Source organism: Geotrypetes seraphini, chromosome 3, assembly GCF_902459505.1.
Source record: "Geotrypetes seraphini chromosome 3, aGeoSer1.1, whole genome shotgun sequence".
NCBI lineage: Eukaryota > Metazoa > Chordata > Amphibia > Gymnophiona > Dermophiidae > Geotrypetes > Geotrypetes seraphini.
The window spans coordinates 156,385,937-156,410,389 of NC_047086.1; the positions used below are offsets into that span (position 1 = coordinate 156,385,937).

General features: G+C 42.2%; 1 protein-coding gene across 5 annotated transcripts in view; it reads right to left on the reverse strand.

The window, feature by feature from the left end:
* ABRACL (ABRA C-terminal like) overlaps positions 1-24,453 on the reverse strand; it is a 47,646-nt gene that overhangs the window by 15,139 nt on the left and 8,054 nt on the right. For 4 of the 5 annotated variants that reach the window (XM_033935386.1, XM_033935385.1, XM_033935389.1 and 1 more), the window contains exons 2-3: positions 10,361-10,450; positions 7,256-7,330 (exon numbers count right to left, since the gene is read on the reverse strand). In XM_033935386.1, the coding sequence (XP_033791277.1) occupies positions 7,256-7,330; positions 10,361-10,450 (165 nt within the window). The remainder of the gene's footprint in view (positions 1-7,255; positions 7,331-10,360; positions 10,451-24,453) is intronic. The other variant, XM_033935390.1, reaches the window with a different exon arrangement.

The window sequence follows — 24,453 nt, forward strand, 5'->3', positions numbered from 1 at the left end:
CTTTCATTTTGGGTGTGCCCCTACCCCTACTTGTCTGAAATGTCACCGGGTTGATAACTCCTTAGCACATAGTCTCTGTTCATGTGCAGCTATTGCTACCTTTTGGCCAGAGGTCCACTGCTATTTGCAGACCCTGGTGGGCTATTCCCTCCCCTCGCAGGTTGAAAGGATTCTCTTTTTGGCTAAGGGCCATCTGGGAGGGCTTTCTGCGGGCGATAGTTTGCTTATCTGCAGGGGCTATATCATAGGCTTCAGGACTCCCCACCCACCATCCGGTATTGGCACAATAAATTTCATATTTTAATGGTATGGGATTCTGTCAGCTCGATTTTCTCATCATAGAAGGAAAAATTATGTTCTTACCTGTTGGACACAGCAGATGAATCCAGAGACCAATGGGATAGCACACATCTACCAGCAGGCGGAGATAGAGAAACTGATTAACAGGTGGTCCTATTGACTGGCACTCCTCCTGCATCTCCAGTTAGCTCCTTGCCCAAGCATTTGTAACCATCAATAGGCATAGCATGTAAAAAAAACTTATTTCCCATAACAAATTTCAAAAGGTAATAATATACAAGACAACCAACAATAAGAACAAACCTTGAAAGTTGCAAAAGAAAAAAACGACAGTCAAAATCCAGAAAGGGTGGGGCTCTGGATTCATCTGCTGCGTCTAAAGGAAAGAAAATTAACAGGTAAGAACATAATTTTTCCTTCCTTAGCAACAGCAGCAGATGAATCCAGAGACCAATGGGATGTAGCAAAGCAATCCTCAATCTGGGTGGGAAGCAAACGCTGCCTCCGCAAAAACCGAAACACTAAACGCATCCTCCGCATGCGCCCCGACATCCAGCCAGCAATGCTGAGATAAAACACTCTCGGAAGACCAATTAGCCGCTTGACAAAACACCTGCAAGGAAAAAAACCTCTGGACTGAGTCCAAGTAGCTGCCATTGCTCTGGCTGAAGGGACATGAAGTTCTTCCACCAACCACTTCCCTGCCATCAAGTAAGCGGAAAGAATGTACCCCCCAGCAAGCGAGGGAGGCTGGGGAAGCTACCCTAAGTATGTCATGTGCCCTGAAGAATACAAAGAGGTGATCCAAATGACTAAAAGTCGTTAGAAGTCTACAGAGTGTGGAAAATGCTACGCACATTCAAAAACCGCAGTGAAGAAAAACTCGCCTCTCCAGTCATCCTCCCAGGAAAAAGGAAGGAAAAGCGAGAGTGGCATCAAAGAAAGGATGACATCACCTTAGAAAGAAATTGAGGTACCGCCCGAACTGACACCCCAGAATTTGCAAATCAAAAATAAGAATCCCCGCCTTACAAGGCCAGCAACTCAGAAAACCATCGAGCTGAAGCCATGACCACAAGGAACACCGTGTTGAACGTCACAGCCTTTTAGAGTCTCAAAAGACAAGGTTGAAACGAATCCGTCATGCAATCGCGAAGAAGTACCCTAAGACTGGACTCTGGACACGGTTTCTGAAGAGGTGCACGAAGATACTGTACTCCTTGTAGGAACAGAACTATACGAAGCTGAAAAGTAAGCGAAGAGCGAGATACCCAGCCCATGAAACACTCTAAGATTGTCACTTGAATCTGAAGGGAAATGAACGCCAAGCCCCTGGCAATACGCTTGCGCCAAAAAAGAAAGAATATAAAACACAGAACTCAGGAAGGGTGCAAACGTTGAGAAGTACCCAAGAAAGGAAAAGCCTCCAAAAGGAAGCAGAAGCCACAGGAGAAGACGTCTGTATCGCCTGGAGAAGAGAAGAAAAAACCTGCTTCGCATAACACTTACATGGCAGCCATGACTTTGCAAAAGCCAGGTCGTAACATCAAAGTAGGACGAATATCTATGTGGTCGAACCCTAGGAGAGTAAATCCGGAGATACCAGGAATCTGAACAGGTCGGCCGTCGAAAGACTCATCAGATCCGCATAGCAAGGATACCGCAGCCAAGCCAGAGACACTCCAATTACTGTGCCCTGAAAGCGAGCTTGAGATAGCAAATCCATCCAATTATCAGCCAGGGGAAAACCACCAGAAAAGAGAAACCAGAGATGAGAAAGAAGCAACGCTGCTACCCCCTCTGACCGCCAGTCCCTGCGTCTGTCGAAGAAACTAGGAAGCCTTGCATTTCGAGACAAGGCCAGGAGGTCTAGTTCCAGGAGATCGCCCCTGTATACAAAGAGTTGGAACGTCTGAGCAAATTATTCCCAATTTCCAGGATGGAGAAGATGTTACTACTACTACTATGTATGATTGCTAAAGCGCTGAAAGGCGCACCCAGCGCTGCATCGGTTAACCAACTCGAGATGGTCCATGCTCAGATATGGAGGTGAGAAAGTCTCTCGAAACCCACTTCCTGTCCTGTAAAAAGATGCGGTGACAGAAGAGTAAGATGAGATTCCACCCATTGAAGTAGAACATGACGGCACTCGCCAACTGAGTACAACATGTACTATCCCGGTGGTAGAGAAATACCACCGATATAACACCGTCCTAAAAGACCTGTAACGTTATTCTGGAAGAACAGTCTGAAACCCCTGAAATGGTAGCCGGGCTGTGCTGCAGTCCAGAAGAAAGAACGAGTACCGACTCCTTGCGCTGAGGATTGAAGGCACTGAGCCCCCTAACCCGACAGCCTGGGATGTTTGGCGACTGTGAGCCAGTCCAGCAAAGACTGAGGCATGCCTCTGAACAGAGTAACCTCACTGAGTCACCAAATTATAGGGAGTGATGCATGAGGATCCGACTAGATAGTACAATTGGAGCCTCGAGATACAGGGAACAACTGGAACAAAAACAACTGCTGTAGCGTTCTCATGTGAAAGCAAGCCGAAGTTCCCAGTTGAGTCACCAGCATAGATTTCAGAACCTGCACAGAATCCCATACTCTAGTTCCTGGTGACCGAAGAAGGCAAACCTGAGACTGCAACCTGTTGCCCCGCTCTCTGGGAAGAAACACATTCCTCTCCTACGGGAGCAACAGCCCCTGATATACCAAAAATTAGCATAGGAGAAGAGAGCCCATTGGAAATCTGAAGATTCACATCCAAAGAATTGAAGAAAAGAAGTTCAAATAACAGAAATCACCCGTTTGTGACTGACAAGTTGACCTGGCCGTGCCAAGGATGGCACAGCAAATATCCCGGTGATAGGATGGACATATGGGAAAGTTAAGTAGACATGTACGAGACCGAGTGCTGACAAAAACTCACTGATGCCCCGCGGCAACGACCGATCTCAAAAGTTTTTTGTTTTTTATTTTTTTGAAATTTTCAGAAAAGTTTAACTTTGAGAAACTAATCGACCCATAGGAGATTCAGCCCTTGACCTACCGATCCCCCCGTTACGGCCACTACGAAGAAAACTGAATAACTTCCTTTGCTCCCATGGTTCTGGAGGAACTGGAACTACTGTCTCTTGTTCCAGGAAGCCCTGAAGGGGACCTTGCACCCACATCACCTTCAGCTGCTCAATATACAGCAAGCCCAAAATACAGCGAGTCTTAGAAAGAATCAGGAAAGGGAGAAGAGGAATCAAAGTTGATCAGACATTCTCTCGTCCACCCCCCTCCGCCAGAAAACCTAATGAGTTATCAGACCCCTCGCAAACTACACACGGTAGGCTGGGGAACGAGCTGGATGAGAGTTGAAAGTCCTGGAGGAAAGAAAGGAATTGTCCTGAGAAAACTCCAGTATAGCGGTGCAAGAAAGAAGAGGAGAAGAAGCAAACGGCTAGCCTGGACCTTACTGATTGGAATTCCGAAAACAGGGTCATGACAGCTAGGAGTGGACACAACACCACATAAGCTTCTCCCCAACACCAACGGCTCCAAAAATAAAGACACCCTAAGGCAGGGGTGTCCAATGTCAGTCCTCGAGGGCCGCAATCCAGTCGGGTTTTCAGGATTTCCCCAATGAATATGCATGCGATCTATTAGCATACAATGAAAGCAGTGCATGCAAATAGACCTCATGTATATTCATTGGGGAAATCCTGAAAATCCGACTGGACTGCGGCCCTCGAGGACCGACATTGGACACCCCTGCCCTAAGGGAAAAGCAGAAACTGAGTATAGTGCCCCTTAGCAAAGTACATGTACCTGGCAGCCAGAAAGAGAAAACACCCTTTCCAAAGAGAAACTGCAGAGATGATGCAAACTGACAATCAGCCTTGTCTCCCCCCCTCAGAGAGCCGCCCAGCACATAGCTACAAGGGAATGAACCCGCGCATAACAATGTGAACAGGGAAAAACAGGGGAGCTGCTTAACATACGTCAGGAGAAGACGATAGCCGCACAAGTCTGTTGAGTATCCTGAAAAACATAGGACCCTGCATTGCTCCTGACACAAACAAAACCTAGTCCTGCCCGCTGGAAAAGGCAAGGTGCCACCAGGCAACCCCACACTACCAGTAGAGTGCAGCCCCAACAGGAAACCTAGCACTCTAGTACAAGGAAATATTTCAATAGCGCCACATGATACTAGCAGCGCGGCCCCAAGGCACAAATAAGAGGAAACAGACAAAAGGTATAATTCTCGCCATACAGGGATCCTAGGAGGTAGGAGGAGAGATCTGAACCAAGACCCGGGTATTTCTCTCCCTCCCCCCCCCCGCCGCTGACCTTCCCCAGCGGCAATGCGCCTTCTGCTGACCTAGTGTCGGAACAAGCCGCAACTGAGGAGCCAAGCGTATAATGGTCTCCCTCTCCAGCGCCCTCAGGCAAGGCAGGATGGATCCCATGCCTGAAATAATCACCTCGGGAGTGAGTCCAACCGCCGTGTGAATGGCAATGCAGCTGCAACCCACCGACGCAGCTATGACAAGAACCGGGAGAGGCGCAGAGATAAGGCCGCAGCTGAAACAGGCTCTAAGAATGCTGTGGTGCTCCTGCCAGCGTTGGAGCACAAGCGCGAGCCACCCGTGTGCGGAAAGGCACTGGCTCCACAAAATGCGTCCATCTTGGCGGCTTGAACACAGCCCCAGCACCCGCTGTGCACAGGACCTGCTGTGCACAGGCCGCAAAAGCTAGGACTCTCCCGCCCACGCACTAGAACAAGCTCGCGCCTCCTGTGCGCGGGAAGGCACCGTTTTGAACAAGCGTCCCCAAAATACAAATCTGGAGCCCTTCACTTAAACATCCACACATTCCAAAATATAATCTCCCCATACTGCACATTTTTCACTGCCCAACAAAGCTTAGCGGTTGAGGAATAATTTATCTATTTGGAAAAGCACGCGACCGCACAGCTGCAGGTTCTCCAGAACAAGCATAATACCAACAACAAAACCTGTAGGTCTAAGGCAACCAAACCAAACCAAAGCTCACAGCTCCAACACCACTAGAAAATGTAAAAAAGGAATACTCACAACCTAGCCGACAGGGCTGGCAGACGCCGGTAGACACCGGTTGAGCACAAATAGCAAATGGTCTCTTTTTTTTTTTTTAAGGGAAAGAAGAAAAAATAGAGACCCAGTTAGCCCCTTTATCACTGGAGGGAGGGTAAGGCAGGGACCTGGGGAGGCCCAGGTGTAACCCCTAAAGCCGGCACCGTTCAGCCGGACACCCCTGTCTCACTGAAGAGAAAATCTCAACAGGAGAATTTGAATTGTCAGCTCACTGAAGAGAAAACCTCAACAGGAGAAAATAATGTTCCGGTCACAGCCAGAATCCAGGAGCTAGTTGAACAGCGACCATCACCTGCTGGGAGATAGAGCATACTGGAGATACAGGAGGAGTGCCAGCCAATAGGGCCACCTGTTAATCAGTTTCTCTATCTCCGCCTGCTGGTAGATGTGTGCTATCCCATTGGTCTCTGGATTCATCTGCTGCTGTAGCTAAGGAAGTAAGCTTTTCTTGTCCGTTTGGGCATCTTATTTGGATACTTTGATCAAAAGTCAAGTTGTCAATAGATTATGGAAGCCAGTGGTACCTTTACTGCCAGTGGGTTGAGGGCGGGTTGGAGGGATGGGTAGTGGTGACAGCGGGTGGCAGGGAGGGAGGGGGGCTTTCGGGGTCGGTAATAGCTGAGTCTGGGTTATAAGAACCCAAGCCTGGGCTCTACACAGACCATGTCAGGTCCCGGTTTATAACCCTAAGTGGACCATATTTATTGGATACAGACTGCTTATTGATTAAAGACTTGGTATTTTGTACATCATCTCTGCAATTCTATTTTTTGTTTGTTATTCGAGGGCATTATTTATTTGTTCTCCCAACTATTAAGTCTTGTCGTTACAAGAGATTTTTTGATAAATTGCTAGGTTTTCAGGCAGGTAAAATGAACTTATGGTTAAGTACCATTATCTCCTTTCCTTCTCTTGTCTGCAAACTCAAGTGTATGTACACAAACGCAAGGAGCCTTAGAAATAAGATGGGTGAATTAGAAGCTAGGGCACAAAAAGATAACGACATCATCGGCATCACGGAAACATGGTAGACTGAGGAAAACGTCTGGGACACTGTGCTACCGGGATACAAACTATACCGCAAAGACAGAGTGGCTCAAAAAGGTGGGGGCATTGCCATATACGTCAAAGAGGGAATTGAATCTACTGGAGAGAAGGTCCGGGCGAGCCATTGACATCGGGGGTGGGGTGGGGGAGGCTTGTGCGCCAGCCTGGCCCTACCCTTCCTGTACTCGCGGCACCAGCGGGGCTGTAATTAAAGGTAGCGAGGAGGGGGGGGGGGGGCGATGGCAAGAGACGGACAAGCGTGTGGCGGTTGGTTAGCCTGCGTATCCCGCGTTGAGAAATCCTTGTCTACAGTGTCAAAAGCAGCAGATAGATCAAGAAGGATGAGGATGGAATAGAGGTCTTTGGATCTGGTCAGGGACAGCTTGGTTGGAGATTTTAGAAGGGTGGTTTCCATGGAGTGTAGAGAAAGGAAGGATATATGAGAAACCATAGGTACTGCCAGGGCCTTGGTTAAGAATTATTCAAGTTAAGACTTTCTTCGATATGTATAAAAAGCAGTTTTATGTGGCCTTCTAAAATCATGTTTAAAAAAAAGAAGTTATTTATGTAGTTACATTTCTTGTTCAGTATTTAAGTTCAATTGAAAGGTCAAAGTCTCTTCTGAAACCAGGCACCATGTCAGAATATACAGAGGTGACCATGAAGACAACAGGAAATAGAAGAGCAAGATCCCCTCCCCCACCAGCCAATTCTCTCTTCCTGATTAACTGCATTCTTTTGCAAAACTGAGTCAGCATTAAAAAAATAAAAATAAAAGTTACCCCTGCAGTTCCTCTTTCTTGCTTTAATGACAAGTTGCACTGAAGAATGTAGAATATTTCTTCAAGGAGATCTTTCTGCATTAAAAAACAGAATATGGGTCGTCACACAAAGATGTAAAAAAGCTCAAAAGACAAATTGGAGAGCACTCAAAAAGGACAATTCTATAACCTCAGTGCCTGCAACTACGTATTCCTTAAAATTAAATACTAGCACTTATGTGTACACAAAGTGTACACTTAACTGTGAAAATGTCAGCAGAGTATATAGCACTATTTAAACCTAGCTCACTTGGCACAAAAATGCAAGGTGATGTACATATGGGCAAGAGCATGTCCTTACTTTAGGATCTCTCAAGCCAGAAGATGATCACCAATTTAGTACTATGAATTGGCTTCACCCACTGTGCCTAATATCTCTAGGATTCAACTAAATTACAACCATAAATTGGTCTCACCTACTGTTCTCAAGATTCCTAGGATCTTCTAAGACAGGGGTGTCAAAGTCCCTCCTCTCGATGGTCGCAATCCAGTCGGGTTTTCAGGATTTCCCCAATGAATATGCATGAGATCTATTTTCATGCACTGCTTTGATTGTATGTTAATAGATCTCATGCATATTCTTTGGGGAAATCCTGAAAACCCAACTGGATTGCGGCCATCGAGGAGGGACTTTGACACCCCTGTTCTAAGAGAAGATCCCAACTATAATTACAACCCAGCCTTACTTACTGTGCCTAACTCTAGGATTTCTCAAATTTAACAAATGACCCCTAAATTTGCAGCTATGAATTGGCTTTACCTACTGTGCTTATTTTTAAATCTTCAAGCTTAGGAGAGGATCACAGTGTAACATGTAACTATTCCAGTACAACTGTCAGCTCATAGGAAATCCAAACCACGAAAACACACTTTACTAACAGATCAATATTATACCAGTTGCATTAATCCCCTAAACAACCAGATACTGATCATCCAAGGCAATTCCCCTAACAATAAAAAGAAAAACAAGGCCCCAATTCACTAAAGTCAGCGATTGTCACTAAACCTGTTTTCACAGGTTTAGCAACGATTGCTGCTATCCACCCGATTCACTAAATGGCCCACAGCGTATTTTCCGATTCGATCCAACCCATGCAAATGAGTCAAACCCCATGCAAAATAGCCAAGCGATTGATGCACTAACATTTGCTTGGCTATTTTGCATCAGGTTTTACTATCCTAAAACCTGACTGCTGTAGACCTGTCTGTTACTGTGTTACCGATAGGTCTGCTGGCTTTTTGAGAGGTCTACCTGTATTTTTTTATTTTTCCATGGCACAGATATTTTGTCTAATCTAATCTAATCCTTAGGTTTGTATACCGCATCTTCTCCATGTTTGTGGAGCTCGGCACGGTTTACAGGAGATGTAATAGGAAGGAATTATAATAAAGGGTTAGAGGTCGAAGAATGAGGAATATTTAGAGGACTAGGGAAGCCAGATATGAAGAGATTTTGAGGACTTGGGATACCAAAGTTGGAGAGAGGCTTACATTTTTGAGAAAAGCCAGGTTTTCAGATGCTTGCAGAAAACTTGGAGAGAGCTCAAGTTCCGAAGAGGGGAGGCAAGGCTGTTCCAGAGCTCAGTGATTCTGAAGGGGAGGGAGGTCCCCTGCTTTCCTGAATGGGTAATGCCTTTTAGTGAGGGGAAGGAAAGTTTTAATTTGTGGGGGGGTCTAGTGGAGTTAGGGTTTGAAGATTTCCAAGTAAGAGGGATAAAGGGAGGGAGGATACCGTGGAGGATCTTGAAAGCTAGACAGGCACATTTAAAGTGGACCCTGGCAATTATCAGAAGCCTGTGAAGTTTGGACAGGAGTGGAGAGACATGGTCGAATTTATTTTTAGCGAAGATGAGCTTGGCTGCGGCATTCTGAATCCGCTGAAGTCTATGAAGATTTTTCTTAGTTAGGCTTAAGTAGATAGAGTTGCAGTAGTCTAATCTGGAAAGAATGATGGATTGGACAAGGAGGGTAAAATGGTTTTGATGGAAGCAGAATCTAACTTTCCTCAGCATATGAAGGCTGAAAAAGCATTTTTTTTACCAAGGATTGGAGGTGGTCGTTGAAGGACAAAGTGGAATCAATGATGACGCCCAGAACGTTGCTCGAAAACTCAAGCTGCAGAGTGGAGCCAGAGGGTAGTGGGACGGAGGTGGTAGTTGTCCCCCCACCCCACCCCCACTGAAAAATATGGCAGGAGGAATGCCCACTCCCTCCTGCCACCGGATGCCCCCTTCCCCTCCCTTTAAGTTGGTAGCAGGAGGGGTACTCAATCCCTCTTGCTCCTCTGGCCTCCTCCGACAAAATGCGGGCCTTAGGCCCTGCCACATCATGTGATGCATGGTGAGGGGCCTAAGGCCCTGATTAGCTCAGGCGCCTCGGGCTCCTCCCTTGAGGACCATGATGCACCAGGGTGGGGCCTAAAGCTCGCATTGCGTCTGAGGAGGCCGGAGGAGTAGGAGGGACCGAGCACCCCTCCTGTTCCCAAATTAAAGGTATGGGGGGGGGGGGAAAACGGTGGCAGTGGGGAATGACTTGACCCGACCGCGGGGGGGCCCTCACAGCAGGAGGGAGTCGGCATCCCTCCTGCTATAAGTTCAAGGGGGGGGGGAGTGGGCCGATGGCAGAAGGGAATGAGCATCCCTCCTGCCATAAGTTCAGCCGGCGAGCAGACAACAGAAGCCCTGACAGCAGTGACAGGAGGTTGCTTCTCCTGTCACTATTGTCAGGGCTCTGCACCGACTCAATCGCTCACTGAGCTGAAGAGTTTGCATGCAAACCATTTGCACCTCCATGCAAACCATTTGTATGCAAACTTGATAGTGAATCAATTGCTGTTTCAGCCAGAGAATTGGCTAACAGCAACTGAGTCACTATCTTTAGTGAATCTGGACCCAAATCTCTTAACACTAGGAAATACTTAAAACCTTATTACCAATTACAATCTCTCACCAACACACAAGAAAGGTCAACAACCCCCATCCCTTGCATCTATATCAATAGCAGATTTGTGACTAACAAGATATCACTATTAAATGAGTTGATATCTTAAAGAGACATATGCTTCACCTTCTCAGAAGTATGGCTCAAAGACCAATAGTCCTGAATTCTCATCTCTGCCCCATAGGATATTTGTCTAATCTTGGTGAATGAAGGATGCTATTGGAGGGGAGGGAAGGTGGATTAGCATTGGTATACAAAAATTTTGTTCCTATAACCAAAACAGATATTGCTATTCTACCTGGCTTACATGGTTTGCAAATTATATGATAAAAACTGAATTACTCTAGCACTATTGGTCTCTTATTGGTTTACTAGCTGCCAGGACCATGGTCCCAAATCTTCACTAAACTGCAAAAAAAATAATCAAGCATTACATACCAATTCACCAGAACAATTATCTTAGGTGACAAACATTACCCTAAAATCTCATGACTGCCATAGGCCCTAGAATCTTATGACTGCCATAATCCTGGACTTTAAAGAGTTCCTATCAAACAGTCACCTAATACTCTCCAGTCTTGACACATAAGAAAAGGTCACACACTCAACTTCATAGCAACTAATGTCACTCAGTTGGCCACTGCCACAGACTGGTCAGCAGTCTCCTGGTCAGACAATTCCTTACTATCTCTCCTATATGGGAAATGTAACTGACAAACCTGACAAAATTATAAGCAGGGGAAAATTAGACCTTAATCAGTTTCGGACTATAGTAACAGACCTGCTGCATTGATCTCTGACAGAACAGATAGACTTGACAACTCAGTCAACACAATACAAAACCTTAGACTTTATTGTTCCCATGCATTATTGGTGTAAGAAACACCAACATAGCATAAAATGCACTGTACCTTTCAATTCAAAGCAGTTCAAAGTAAGAAAGTTATAACAGATTATAAACTTATAAAATTTATCAAACAAATAAGTCTTCAATGCCTCTTTTTTTAGTTCAATATTTTTATTGATATTTGAATATACAGTCAAACCTCAGTTTGCGAGTGTTTTGCAAGACGAGCAAAACTCTTCAGCAAACTGACTCGCAAAATGAGCGTTGCCTCAGTAAATGAGTCCTCCAAACCACAGAGAAGAGTTAAGACGCATGCGCCGAATTTCCCCAACGTGGTCAACTAAAGAAAAGTCACACGCACGCTTTCCTATCACCTTCCCTTCGAGGCCCACCTTCAAATTCTCATGCCCTTCTTTTTGGCGGCCTCCAATTGGTGGAGAGTGAGAGCCGGCATCCATCCCTGGTTGTTGTCTCTGTGGGTGCATGTCCAGCTGAGGCATACTGGATGGAGGCACGGGTTGAAAGTGGCACTCAAATCAGCTCAGGGATCCGAGGAGGGGGCGCTGGACTGACCTACATTTGAGCCAGGAAGAAGACCAACTGGGGCCGGCTTGTCGTTCCCCAGCTGCTGGCAGTGGACAGATCCTGTGCTGAAGGAGAGGGAACGCAGACCTGAGACGGTGCGCGAGAGAATGGCTAATAAAGACAATAAGTGCACGAGGCAATCTACATCACTCCCATGGGCTGGAGGGTGAAGTTGGGCAAACGGGTTACTTTTTTGGTTTGGGTTTATGGCTATGGCAGGACAACAAGCCTCATTCAACAGCATCTAGCCACTCTCTGGGCAAGAATGGGCAGAGGTTAGCTGGGAGGTTGGAAATCCACAGAGAAGATACAACCATCCCACCAATCGTGAGTAGAGGCAGAGAACAGGCATGCAGAATGTGTGTTTCATTCCAGAAGAAATCATATAGGTTTTGGATGAAGGTGATGGTATTTCTGTATACCAGAGCGTGATGGAATGGGACTGGGGGGGGGGGGGGAAGGGACAGGGTGTGCAAGGATTACAGAGGAAATGATGACCTGAGACAGAGTGGTAGGCGCAGTTAGCCTTACATTGATTGGGTTGTGGAACGAATCGTTTGAGTTTCCATTACTTCATATGGGGAAAGTTGCCTTGATATACGAGTGCTTTGGATTACGAGCATGCTTCTGGAACAAATTATGCTTGCAAACCAAGGTACCACTGTAGTTGAAACAGTCAACAAATAACATTCAGGAAGATGTTATAATCAAAAACAAAAATTGTCTATCAGGTTAATGTTAATCACAAAACACTGCACGAGCACAGAAGATTAAACATTGAAGAAAGGTAACATTGGTAGAGTCCAAATTCAACACTGAGAATTAAAAGATAAGGAAAAACATTTTTCCAAAACATGTTCATATCTTTTACACATACAGACTGAATTCCACCAGAAGGTGTAGCTAAGTAGTGAAGCAGATTTCCAATTCTGTAAAACTGTTCTATACTGACTGAAATAAGCATAACTATTAATTTTGGTTTACATGTAGAATGACCAAAACAAGGATGTAATGAGCGCAAAATTGCTATATCTTATATGTCATGTCAATAGAGCAGTTTGACTGATTGTAGTCCAAATCTTATCCCAAAAAGGACAAACTGCTTCACAGTCAAAAAGCATATGTGGTAAAGTACCCGTTGAGGTGGAGCAATGCCAACGTTTATCTTCTAGAAGTTTAGCCTTTTTCATTCTGTAGGGTGTCCATGTTGCATTCCACATAAGATAGTATAGAGATTGAGACAAGTTCGCAGAAAGGAGAGATTTGTCTTAGACCAGAACACTTTCCAATCAGAATGCGATAAGGAAACATTGAATCTTTTGGACCAATCTGATTGAGTGTCAGTGGAAAATACAAAATGAGAGTCTCGGAGAAGCTTGAATAAAGATGAGATAGCTTTACCTTTCAAATGTATTACAGTGCTTCTTTCAAATGTACTACAGTGCTCCAGCTATAAATACATGATATCTTAGATAGTTGCAAGTTCAAGAACAGAGATGATAAAATTAACCATTGATGTTGTTTGTGTTTTAGTAATGGGTAAAGTTCCGTAAATTTGGAGAAAGACATAAGATGATCATTATAATAAATTTGTTCAACAAATCAAATCCTACTCTTTTGCCCTAACTTCCAATATAAAATGTTTATTATGATGTTTAAGAGCTGGATTATTCCATATAGACATGTCAATTTGGGTATAAATGGATTTGGTAGCAATTTTATCTACTGCGTGAAGAGCAATTTCAGTTGCTAGAAGAATTGGATAGTGTTTCAAATGATATGGAAGAGTCATTGTGAGAAGAGCTTTAATGGGTATTGGTAAGCATATTTGAATTTCTAAATCCAGCCATATGGGGGATTGAGAAAAGAAGCCAAATAGTATGGAGCCAATGGGTTCTATATTTCACCAAAGAAGCCAAATGGTATCTATAAAAGTCAGGGAGATTAAAACCAGCTAAAATAAAATGGGGGTACGAGTTTTTGTAATGAGATCCTAGGTTTGTTATTGTTCCAAATGAAATTGGTGATTTTTAAAAAAATCTAACCCAGGGGTGTCAAATGTCAGTCCTCGAGGGCTGCAATCCATTTGGGTTTTCAGGACTTCCGCAATGAATATGCATGAGATCTATTAGCATGCAATGAAAGCATTTGACACCCCTGATCTAACCAATGATATAATAAGGTTTACAAAGTGAGGGAAGCATCTAAAGTATGTAGTTTGAGGAGCTAGCGCCATTTTGATTGAGGAAATCCTACCCCACTAGGTTAGGTGAATAAGAGACCATCTTGCGGTTTTGATGATTTCTTTAAGTTTAGCGATATTGATATCCATAAGGGATGGATCTTATTTATTTAAAAATTTATATACCGCATACAACGGTTTCCATATGACATATATAGAATCTTGTTTCCCTCCAATTATCACGTATAACAGACATATCAAGACAACATCATTAATCATCCCTGTTATAATAGAGATAGAGCACAAATTTGATCAATTCAAAAGTACAAAGAACCTTTAAATCATACTTCGATGTCAGAAAAAAAATTCTAGAAGGCGATTATCAACTCAAATACATCTTAGCATAAGAAGGCATTAGCAAACAATTGAGTTTTCAGCATTTTCTTAAAATTCATCCTCCCCATACAAAACCGCAGGATACCAGGCAAGGCATTTTATAGTTGTACGCCAGCCACAGATATCATTGATGCTCCGGTCCTAGCATGCATAGTCGACATTCTACCCTCTAAACTTAATTTCATCCCATTTACATCTCTAAGCTCTCTTCTCAGTTTATAGATCTTTGGGGAAGCATGATACAATGTCTGATGTATAATCGCAACAATCTTCAACTGCACTCTATTGCATAGGTCAGTGTTTTTCAACCGCTGTTCCGCGGCACACTAGTGTGCCGCGAGATGTTGCCTGGTGTGCCGCAGGGCCGCCGGGCCCGGAGCTGACAGGGGGCCCGAGGCAGGGGCGCCAGTAGCTCGCCAAGGCAAAGTGAGTCGATCACCCAGGACTCACTTTGTCTTGGCGATCTAATCTATCGAGCCGATAAGTCTTCTTCTCCCCGACGTCAATTCTGCAGTCGGAGAGGAAGTTCGGGCCAGCCAATCGCTGCCTGGCTGGGCGGAACTTCCTCTCCGATTGCAGAATTGACGTCAGGGAGAGCATGCGTCAGCGTCGGCTTTGGGGCCTGTTATCCATTGGTGGGTCCTGTTCCCCAATGGCAGTGGCAGTGGCTTGGGGAACGGCAGGGAGAAAGAAAGAAAGGGGGCAGGCAGGGAAACAGAAGGAAAGAAGAGAAACAGAAAAAAAGAAAGAAAGGTCAGGGAGAGAGGAAGAAAAAGTTGGGGGAGGGAATGAGGTGTGGAGGAGAGAAAGCATACAGGCTGATAGAAGGGAAGAAAGATTGGATGCACAGTCAAAAGAAGAAAGTGCAACCAGAAATCACCAGACAAGGTAGGAAAAATGATTTTATTTTAAATTTAGCAAAGTGGAGGCAGTATTACCACAGTTTTCAAAGGAATTTGCCCAAATAACTTAATAGTTAACTGGGTAAATTCCCAGAGATGAAAACTTCCCTTCACTTACTATGCACAGTTCTGAATTTATATCTGCTGTCTATATTTTACAATATGGTCACCTTTTACTAAACCGCAATAGTGGTTTTTAGCGCAGGGAGCCTATGAGTGTCAAGAGCAGCGCTGGGCATTCAGCGCAGCTCCCTGCGCTAAAAACTGCTATTGTGGTTTAATAAAAAGGATGGAGGGTATATTTGTCTATTTTTGTATGCTATAAAATCCAAATACAGAGAGAGACTGAGAGCTGTTGACGAAGAGCTACGTGTGTGTCTTTCTTCGATTCCAGCCAGAATATCAGCTTTGTGTTCAGCCAAACAGGCCCAGGTTTCGCACTGAATAAAGTATTTTATAATTTTTATTTCGTAATAAAGTAATTATAAAATACTTTCTTTGTGTTTATTTGATTCCTATTCAAGAGAATTACTTTATATATAGTCAATATAGGCAGAGAGTTAAATTTTTTAACATTTTCTAATGGTGGTGTGCCTTGTGATTTTTTTCATGAAACAAGTGTGCCTTTGCCCAAAAAAGGTTGAAAAACACTGGCATAGGTAACCAATGTAGTTTCTTCAATACAGGAGTTATATAAGAGCCTAAATACTTTATCTCTTTGGTGGACCAGAAAAAGCCAAAATGGGCAATATCCGTTTCATCAATCAGATTATTAAGCGGTATTATTACTGATTTCTCCCAGTTAAACTTTATAACTGGATAATTGAGAGCATGTTCAAAAAATTTGTACGAAAGTGAGAATAGAAAATTATGAATTGTGGAAAAAGAGCAGGATATCATCTGCATAAGCAGCTATTTTGATTTGTCTAGTGAGAGATGGAATACCTAGAATTTGAAGGGATTGGTGAATTGATGACAATAGAGGTTCTAAAGTGAGATTGAATAATAGTGGCAATAAAGGGCAACCCTGGCGAGTACCTCTGTTTAATTGAATTGAATTAGTTAGAAAGTTGTTTATGAGCAATTTAGAGAAGGGTTTCCAGTATAAAGAATGGATCCAAGAGACAAAAGATTCTCCAAAATTAACCATATCAGTACCTGTAGTAGAAAAGACCATTCAACTCTGCAGAAAAAGCCTTTGACATTGATACCACAGGTTCTGGGAGGATCTTTGCCCATACTATTGATATTGTAAGAATCTGAAATTGTCACCTATGAATCTATTTTTAATAAATCCTACTTGAACAGGAAGGACAAGTAGTTAAACTACTTTTAAGTTGATTTGAGAGCAGTTTAGCAAGAATTTTATCATCTGAATTTAGAAGTGAAATGGATCTGTAGTTTTTGACTAAAGTGGGGGGGTCCCGATCCGGTTTGGGGAAACGATTATCGTGGCTTCTGCAAAGTTACATTGTTAATCTGGTTGGCTATGTATATAACATAGAATTAGAAATAAGTGGTTTTCAGAATGCCATGAATAATTAATAACTAAACCACTGTAAAGTAATGAAAATGAGACAGGAAATACTTTTTCAATGATTAAGGTTGCAGGCCTCAGAATTTGGAGCTATTTTTACCCTATTAGGGTTCTTTAGTGGATACTATCCATGTGCTCCTGCTCACGTCACCGGCTGAAATCCGCTCTATTCTCACTAACCTTTACTTTAACAATCGCTTTAATTTTTTCAAATTCTATTATATCTTTCAAATTTAATTTAATCAAGAAATAATTTATAACTTCTTGATGTAATTTCAGCTTAACTGTTTAAAAACCATTCCAGTTCAATTCAAAACCCAGAATCAGCAGCTTAGTGCAAACAAAAATTGTAAAACATCTTATATCACATGGGTCGTGTCTCTTTCCGACAGAGTTGGCTGATAGTTGGTTAACAAGGTTAATAGTAGTTAAAGAAGCGGTAAAAGATCATCTCCTGAAGAAGTTCCAAGGGGAGTGAAACGGAAACGCTCCGTTGAGCAATGATCATCATTAACAGCTATTTTTTGAACTACCGTTCTTAATGGCAAAAAGTGAACATCTCTGGCAGCCTAATACAAATGAAAGCTAAGTATCTGGCGAGAGAATCATATTTTACTGCTATTAATTTCCATATTAAGAACTTTATAACAAAGAAATAACCAAACAAGGATATATTATTATATTAAAATAAATTCACAATAATAATGGAGAAATAGGGGGTTACATTTGACCTGTGATAGCTCATGAATTGGTTGTATTGACAAGACTTGTTCTAAAAGTCAAACTATGAGCACATGAGGTTATTGTTCCCCAAAGAAGAAAAGGTAAAAAAAAAAAAAAAAAGTAATAAAAAGCACTAGCATATAAAAGTAGCAGTAAAAAAGAATTTATAAAAGGAAAGAGTTTACTTCCTATTAGTATCACATAAGAAGGGTGTTGTGTCACAGACAGAAATTAAATACGTTTGTACAATAATTTGCTTAATGTCAGTCAAAATTTGATTATTGGAACCTTCTATGGATGATATGTGTACCTTTCCTTTTTGCCTTTAAGATATTTTGCTAGAGATCTATCATCTGTGTTGTCCCCCATATAGTGGTCTGATTGTTGTATAAAGATGTCTTGTTTGGCTATGCCAGAATATAAAGATCTGTATTCGTATTTCAGTTTAAGTAATTGGGAGTGTCTTTATTTCTTGTAGTATCGTTGATATATAGACTTTCTAGACGTTTAATATTTGATTCTAACGGCCTCTTTTACAAAGCTGCATAGCAACAGCCCCGAAGCCCTTTAAATCTCTATGGGCTTCGGGGCCATTAGCGCAGCACAGCCGCTAGCGCGGCTTTGTAAAAGAGGCCGTAAGTCTTTAAGTTGTTTAAAGGTTTGTTTCTTTTTCCAAGACATCAGGCTGATTATTTCTCTTCTTACAGTAGGGAGATGTCAGAATTTGGAATATTTTTTTGAAAAAATTTGTTTGAGAATGTGAAGAAAATTTCCTCTCTCTCTTCATCTTTCAGGATGGGAACTGTTAAGTCTCTAGGAACGTTGAGATGGAGATGACTCTGGCATTTTTAATTTTATGGAGACTGGAGCATGATTGGAACGTGCGATGGTATGAATAGCGGAGCTGAGAATTGTATTAGAAAAGCTGGATGAGATGAGGAAATAGTCAAGCCTGGAATCATATGGGGCTGAGTAATAAGAACTAGAATCCTGTATTAGTTTACCAAAATTCCTTTCCCATAATGCAACCCGAGGCTAAAATTCTTTTTTTTTTAATATTCTTTATTCATTTTCAAGATTACATTAAGTGTTAAAATATATTCATTCACCTTAACAATAAATACATCACTTACAAACAATCATTGATACATTTCATAAATTCTTATCCCTTCCCCTATCCCACCCCTCCTAAAGGCTAAAATTCTTTGAAAATAACCAAACAAACCACGCTTATAGACGCATTTTTAACTGAATGAAATGCAAATGTAAGCTTGCGCAGTGTTAATTTTTTAATCGATGAAAATAAAGTGATCAATGAAATAATTTGGCACAAGGCCCGATAACATTTTAAATGGAAAGCATCCCAATTTAAAAAATATCCGTGCCTCAACTGGAAGCAGTGCAACATCTGGTAGTACTTTGTCACATGCTCTGATTTTTTCAACTTGAAAGTCAGTCAAACGGCTGTATTTTGGATAAGCTGCAAGTCTTTTGATATTCTTTTTATGAGAGGATAAATAAATAATATTACAATAGTCTAAGACTCAAAATCAAAGACTGAACAAGAAGTCTGAATACAGGAAAATCAAAATATGCTTTTATCATCCTAAGCATGAAACAGTATTGCTTAACATGCCGTCAACAAGAGAGAGACAATGACAGAAAAGCCATTCGCACGATTAACCATGGAAATCAGTGATATACATATACCCTAGCACTGAAGCAGAGAAATTTTCTGAGGCAAAGTAAATTATTTCACTAATGCACGATTCCACCACACACCCCTAAGATAGGCCTAGCTGACAAACTCTCAGCCAAAGGCCCAGGAACTGGCAGACTTCTTATCTAAGTTCAAGCAGCGATGTAATGAAGGTAGAAGGCGTCTGGGGAGGTGGCACAGCTCCATCTTCTCCACTCACCTGCTTCTCCACCACACATAAGCTTTCCCTTGCCCCACTGTATCTCTTTGCCAGCATGAGCAGCATCTCCAAACTGCTGCTTGTACTGGCCTTGGCACCCCTCTGACATCACTTCCTGGTAGTGGAGGAGGAGAGGTACCAGGACCCCCCTCCCCCCCCCCACCAAGCCTACATCGGAGTTAGTCTGCCTCCATTTACTATGCCACTGGCCCAAAGCAACAGGCTTTGTGATCTCGTTAGCTGGTTTTGAGCCAATGTTAAAAGGATATTTTCATGGATTGTTTCAAGCAACTGTACTGTAACCCCTCCCTCTCTGAATATCAATTCTCACTTACTTTACCTTCTGTAGTCAGGTTACCCTACAAGTCAAAGTGAGAATTTTTCTAAAAAGAGGGAAAAGTTAGCATAAAATATAATATTTCACCCTAAATAAAAGATACTGGGTGAACAATAAGTGAAACCTTTTAAACAAATACTGATTTTTAAAAAGTTTTTGTTAAGTTTTTTTATACAAATCTAATAAAATGTATATATCTATACAGCTTTAGAATAAGTTTCCAAATAAAACCTCTCTCAACGAATTTAGTTCCTTTTTTTTCTCTGCAGGGCTGTTGGGTACCAGGGCTTCTTCTTTCCAGAAGGTTCAGCTTCAACAAAAGGTGTACCTACTCCCTAACTAAAAAAAACCCAAAGGAAGCAAAACCCTATATCCCTATTTGATGGCTAAAAATAATAAACACTGTAAACCCTAAAAACTAATCCCACCTATTTTTTATTAAACCAAGGTTTAATTAAAAATCAATAAATATCCAAATATCAATAAACATCTAATATCCAATCAATATCCAATTTCCAAGATCTAATAAATATCCAATTTATAATATCCAATAAATATTCAATATCTAATATCCAATATCTTTAAAACCCAATTTTCCAGAGACAACATATAACAAACACTTGTCTCTGCCACAAACAACTCAACAGCCCTCAACTGCTCTATGGCAGTTTTAGAACTCTCTCCAGCACTGTTGACTTCTACATGAGGTCATTAGACCTGTTGCAGACATCAGCAGTCTAGAATTCCAAAAGTCATTCATGCAAACAGAGCATTAAACCAGCCAAATATCAAAATAAAATAAAATCCAATAAACCTTAACATTCTTAGTCTTGTTTACCATCCCTTTTCTAATGATTCCTAGCATCTTGTTTGCTTTCTTGGCCGCAAGGTTTCAACATATTGTCCATGATGACACCCGGTGTACCCTAGTAACCAGTGATTAATATTTGGACTATTCTTCCCAATGTGCATCACTTTACATTTGTCCACATTAAATTTCATCTGCCATTTGAATGCCTAGACTTCCAATTTTCTAAGGTCTTCCTGCAGTTTTTTCGCAGTCTGAATGCGTTTTAACAATTTTAAATGGTTTAGTGTCATCTACAAATTTAATTACCTCACTCATAGTTCCAATTTCCAGATCAATAAATAGGTTAAATAGCACCAGTCCCAATATAGATTCCTGGGGCACACCACTATTTACTCTCCTCCATCGAGAAAAATGGCCATTTAAGTCAACCCTTTGTTTTCTGTCCGATAACCAATTCTTAATTCATAATTGAACATTGCCTCCTGTTCCATGACTCTTTAAATTTTCTCAAGAGGCCACCCTCCAATCTGCAAGTACTACAGATGATTTTAGCGACAGGTTACATATCATTACATCATCATAATAGATCATCAATTTCACATTTTAGTTCTTTCAGTACCCTGGGATGTATACCCTCCGGTCCAGGTGATTTATTACTCTTTAACTTGTTAATTTGGCTTAGAATGCCTTCCAGGTTCACAGAGATTTCTTTCCATTCCTCTGCCTCATCACCCTTGAAAACCATTTCCGGTTCTGGAAGATTGCTTACATCTTCCATAAAGACCAAAGCAAATAATTCATTCAGTCTCTCCGCTATGGCCTTATCCTCCCTGAGTGCACCTTTTACTCCTTGATCGTCCAACAGTTCCACAGATTCCTTCACAGGTTTTCTGCTTTTGATGTACCTAAAAAAATTTTGCTACTATGAGTTTATGCCTCTTTGGCAAGTTGCTCATATTCTTGTTTAGCTTTCTTTATCAATGTTATGCATCTAACTTGCCAGTGCTTATGTCTCTTCTTATTGCACTAATGTTTACGTAGCATAAAAGTGTCCAAACTAGTTGGGTTTTCAGGATTTCTCCAATGAATATACATGAAATTATTTGTACGCACTGCCTCCACTGTACGTAAAAAGATCTCATGCATATTCATTGGAGAAATCCTGAAAATCTGACTTGGCGATGGCCAAGGTTGGTTACTCTGGTTTAGCTCACCTGCTATAAATGTCACTGTACGCTGCCATACAGCAAATGCAAACACAAGACAAGACCACTTACTGCATGTTAGCTGTATTGCAGAAACTAACTGGTAGTTTTCTCTGCTAGGAGACAAGAAAAGCAAAACGCAACAAGGTGTGCAAACTTTTTCTATATAGATCTGGACTGCACAGCAGGTTAGAATGACACCACTGATAGTTTTCTGCTTGAAGAGGGCCATTTCTCAACATGTTTCCAAAACCCTCTGTAGTGAAAAAGACTGCATCTTATCTAGACTAGATTAACAACACAAGAAAGAGCATATGGATAAAGGTATACTGCATTCTGAGCAAGGGTACATATGGATACATATGGATAAAGATATACTGCATTCTGAGCAAGAGGAAAATGTACATACAAACAGGAAGTAGAAGAACTCAAATCATACACAATCCATCACAAAACAGCCAAATGTCTTACTGTGTGTGAAACAATGTTATCATACAGGAAAGCATCTTCTCTAATCAATCTCCATGATGGGGAAAAAATCCCAAACAAATTATAGCTATAACTTGGCTAGAAAGCTCTGAAATCTCAGCATTTTAGACTATTAAAACAAGGAGTTTAAATGACATCAGCAGTCTTGCATGCTGGATCACAGAACTCAGCATCCCACGTAAACAGCAAGATACTATGGGATGAATAGTCTGCCCATCTGGCAAAAGGTTCCTCCAACTGGCTTCTGAAAAGAAGGCAAGAGAAGGGATATTTCCTGTGCAAAATAGAACACTAAGTCCCCAGCACCAACTGTTTGGCATTCATACAGAATTTTTATAATGAATTCTAGCACAGGGTCTAATTTTACTAACCATTTTTTCTATTCTGTGCCTAGGGCAAAGGAAGTTTGGCAATTCAGACCAGATTATGTTGTGAACATTACCTGCCCTACCCACAACTCCCAAGATTATCTTTGCTTCAACACTTTTTTTGTGAATCCCCATTTAAAGCACATAGAGGTCAGTATTTATGTAGCCCTGGAGATAAGTAGTGCATATATTCCCCATGACTGCAATTAAATGGTTTAAAAGTTGGAAGTTTTTGAATTTGCAGTTTAATATTATCAATACTGTGTTCTATAGTTGGCGTGTTGCCTAGACCTGGGTTCCCAAAGGAACTGGAAGGCAGAGGCAGACAGGCACCTTTGAAACTGCCTCTGGTTTCAAGAAGCCAGGCCAGTTCTTGGGACTTCCTGGAAGGTGGTCTCAGAAGAGTGACCACAACCCTAAGGAGTGCAAAGTTTGTCGTTTGGGCAGAACAACCCAACTGATCACAACTAAAATTCAACTTTAGGTCTATCCCACACAAATAGGCCTGGACTTTGGAATGGCAGCAGGATCCCCGTGTATCTGAACTTTCTGTGTTCCAAGGAGAAGCAAAAGGTTTGAGTTATTCAGCAATTTGTGTTTTCCAACATCATTGGGGGAGCGAGTGGAGTCCAACCATGGGAGCTGGCCCTGCTCTGGTCCTCAACAAATAAAATAACTTTGTGCCCTCTGTCAGCATTTAAATGCCACAATCAGCAGATTTTTAGTACACCAGTGGCATTTAAATATATTACGAGCATTCAGTGCTGCTACCTGTATAGCAAGAGGTACAGAATATACTCTTGAGACCACCGATGAGCTGGGCTCCTTGGATCACTAATATTCAGCCATTGTCCATAAACCAGTAGCTATGCAATTTAAATTTAGGATAAGGCTGTCTCAGTTAAACTATATAAGCTCTATGGACAGAAGTTGATCTGCAGCTATTTGTATAGTTCAGCAGAATGCTCACACGCCACCCTGCAGTGTCTGAATAGTGACAGAGCAGTCAGTGCTACTGAAAATTAGTGGATAGGCCGCTAAAATAATAATAATAATTTTATTCTTCTATAGCGCCAAAGCCATGAAAGTTCGAGGCGGTTTACAACAAGAAGCGCTGGACAATCAGCAAAGAGGTCACAATTCAAAGTTGCCAATACAATCTTACATAATGGAAGAAGTGAAAAGCTATATAGATCTTAAGCTTACGTGTTGAATTTGCAGAGGTATAAAAATTCCTTAGCTACGGATAATTTTATACATAAGCATCTACTTTAGGCACTGTATCGCAACTGTGTGCCCCGGAGTATTCCAGGTATGCCCCGAGATGCCGGCGAGGAGGAGTCACCGGCTGACTGCTTACAGGACATGCCTCTCATGGCGAAAGGCATGTTCTGTAAATCAGCATATGCGCCTCTCCTCATCATCATCTCTCCTTCTGCAGCACCCCACCCCCCCTAGCAGTAATAGGAGGCTCAAGGCCATGGCTATTATTGCCACACACAGACATTTCTCTCCCGAGTCCTACATGCAGCAGCACTTAATTCACTCAGGCACACTTTAATCAATAATGCTAGCTCTCCTGTGCAGGGTCAGACTTGGCATTTAAATGTAGGTGTCTGTTTCTTTCAGACTTGAGCATGCACAGGAGAGCCAACATTTGTGATTGAAGCACACCTGAGTAAATTAAGTGCTGCTGCATCTAGATTGCGCAGGTCAGTGCCCAAAATGGTCCTGGTGGGCACCAAGTGCACCTCTTGAAGTCGCAAGGTGCCTTGGACATTGAGGGGAAAACCACCAACATGAAATCAAAGGGCTCAATGGCTCGGAGAGCTCAATAAAATTAAAGCCAAAAAACGCTTGATTCTCCCGGAACAAGAAAAGGATAAAAGGGGCCCGAAGACCTGAAAATGAAAAAAAG